Here is a 1,242-nt window from a genome sequence, read left to right as displayed (position 1 = left end):
AAAAAAAAAAAAAAAAAAAAAAAAAAAAAAAAAAAAAAGGCGGGGGGCGCGGGGGGCGCGGGGGGCGCGAGGGCCCGGCCCCAGCCCGGGTGCCCCGGCCCCGCCTGGACGCGGCTGTGCTCACGCGCCCCCGCCGGCCTCCGGCGTTGTCGGGGCGCGGGGGGCGGGGGGGACCCCGCCCAGGAGCCGGCACTAGGGCAGGACGGCGGGGAGAAGGCGCTGCCGGGGCTGCCGGGCTGCTCCGCACGCGCATCTTCCGCGCCCGGGTCGTTGATGCTGTCTGCGCATTCGGAGCGCCCTGGGCTTGGGGACTGGCGAGGAGAACCGAGGTCAGGTGTGCGTGACGCTTGCACTGCCGTGGGCAGAAGCCAGCAAAAGCGCCTGCCTGTCTGCCGTGACCGACGCAATGCAAATAACCGAACGGGGAGAGGGGCTGCCCGCGCACGGGAGCTGTTTCGGGCAGGGGGGCCCCGCGGAGGCCTCCGTGCCTAAGTGACGTTTGTGCAGAATCCTGAGGGCGAAGGAGGGTCCCTGGAAGCCTGGAGCTGGGGAGGGTTTCCAGGCCCAGGGTGCAGCAAACGTGCCAGCGCTCCCTCGTCCTTCGGCTGGGCCCTGCTGTCCGAGGGGGCCTCCCTCCTCCGCTCCCAGCGTACCCGTCCCATCCTCCTCCTCCTGTGCGCTCACCTTCTCAACACTTAACCTTCTGCTGCGGTGATCTTGTCAAATGCTTATTGGTGCTTTTTCTCTTCTCCCCTCTGCACTGTAAGCCCCTCAGGGCACGCACAGACCAGATAAGTGCCTGAAGCTTAATGGAGAGTGGTGGTGGTGGTTTTTAACTGACTTGCTTCATGAAATTTCTCAACTTACTTCCCCTCAGTGGGTCTGCTTCCCCATCATTAAAATGAACGACTTGGGGCAAAGCCAACGCTTTAAGGTCCCTTTCCACTTCAAGATGTTACAGTTCTCCTCCAGATTATAAGTGGCAATGACTGATAGAGGATAAATCAGTTTTCTGAGGTTTACGATTAGGATTTCACAATGAGGATTTTCAGCATACAGGTTTATCTTCAGTCTAATTTCAGTGCCCCTGCTTTCACTCATGGGCACACAGAGGGAGGAAGTGCCCTGCGGCCTCTGCGCTGATGAAGCACATTCTAGCAGGGGAGAGAGACTACGGGAGTCCGCAGAATTAAAGGAGGCCGTTTCAGATGGTGGTTAGGGCCACAGGCGGGCTGGGCTGGG

The 1,242-nt window shown here is 60.0% G+C and overlaps 1 protein-coding gene across 1 annotated transcript in view; it reads left to right on the top strand.

Moving 5' to 3' along the window:
- The first annotated feature begins 260 nt into the window (after window positions 1-260).
- Window positions 261-1,242, top strand: part of GLT1D1 (glycosyltransferase 1 domain containing 1) — a 73,205-nt gene continuing 72,223 nt past the window's right edge. The window contains exon 1 of the mRNA XM_035016815.1: window positions 261-329. Coding sequence (XP_034872706.1) covers window positions 274-329 — 56 coding nt within the window. The 5' untranslated portion in view covers window positions 261-273. The remainder of the gene's footprint in view (window positions 330-1,242) is intronic.

This window comes from Mirounga leonina, unplaced genomic scaffold (assembly GCF_011800145.1).
Source record: "Mirounga leonina isolate KUSES-001 unplaced genomic scaffold, KU_Mleo_1.0 Mir_171, whole genome shotgun sequence".
NCBI classification, from domain to species: domain Eukaryota; kingdom Metazoa; phylum Chordata; class Mammalia; order Carnivora; family Phocidae; genus Mirounga; species Mirounga leonina.
This window is presented reverse-complemented; position numbering and strand designations above follow the sequence as displayed.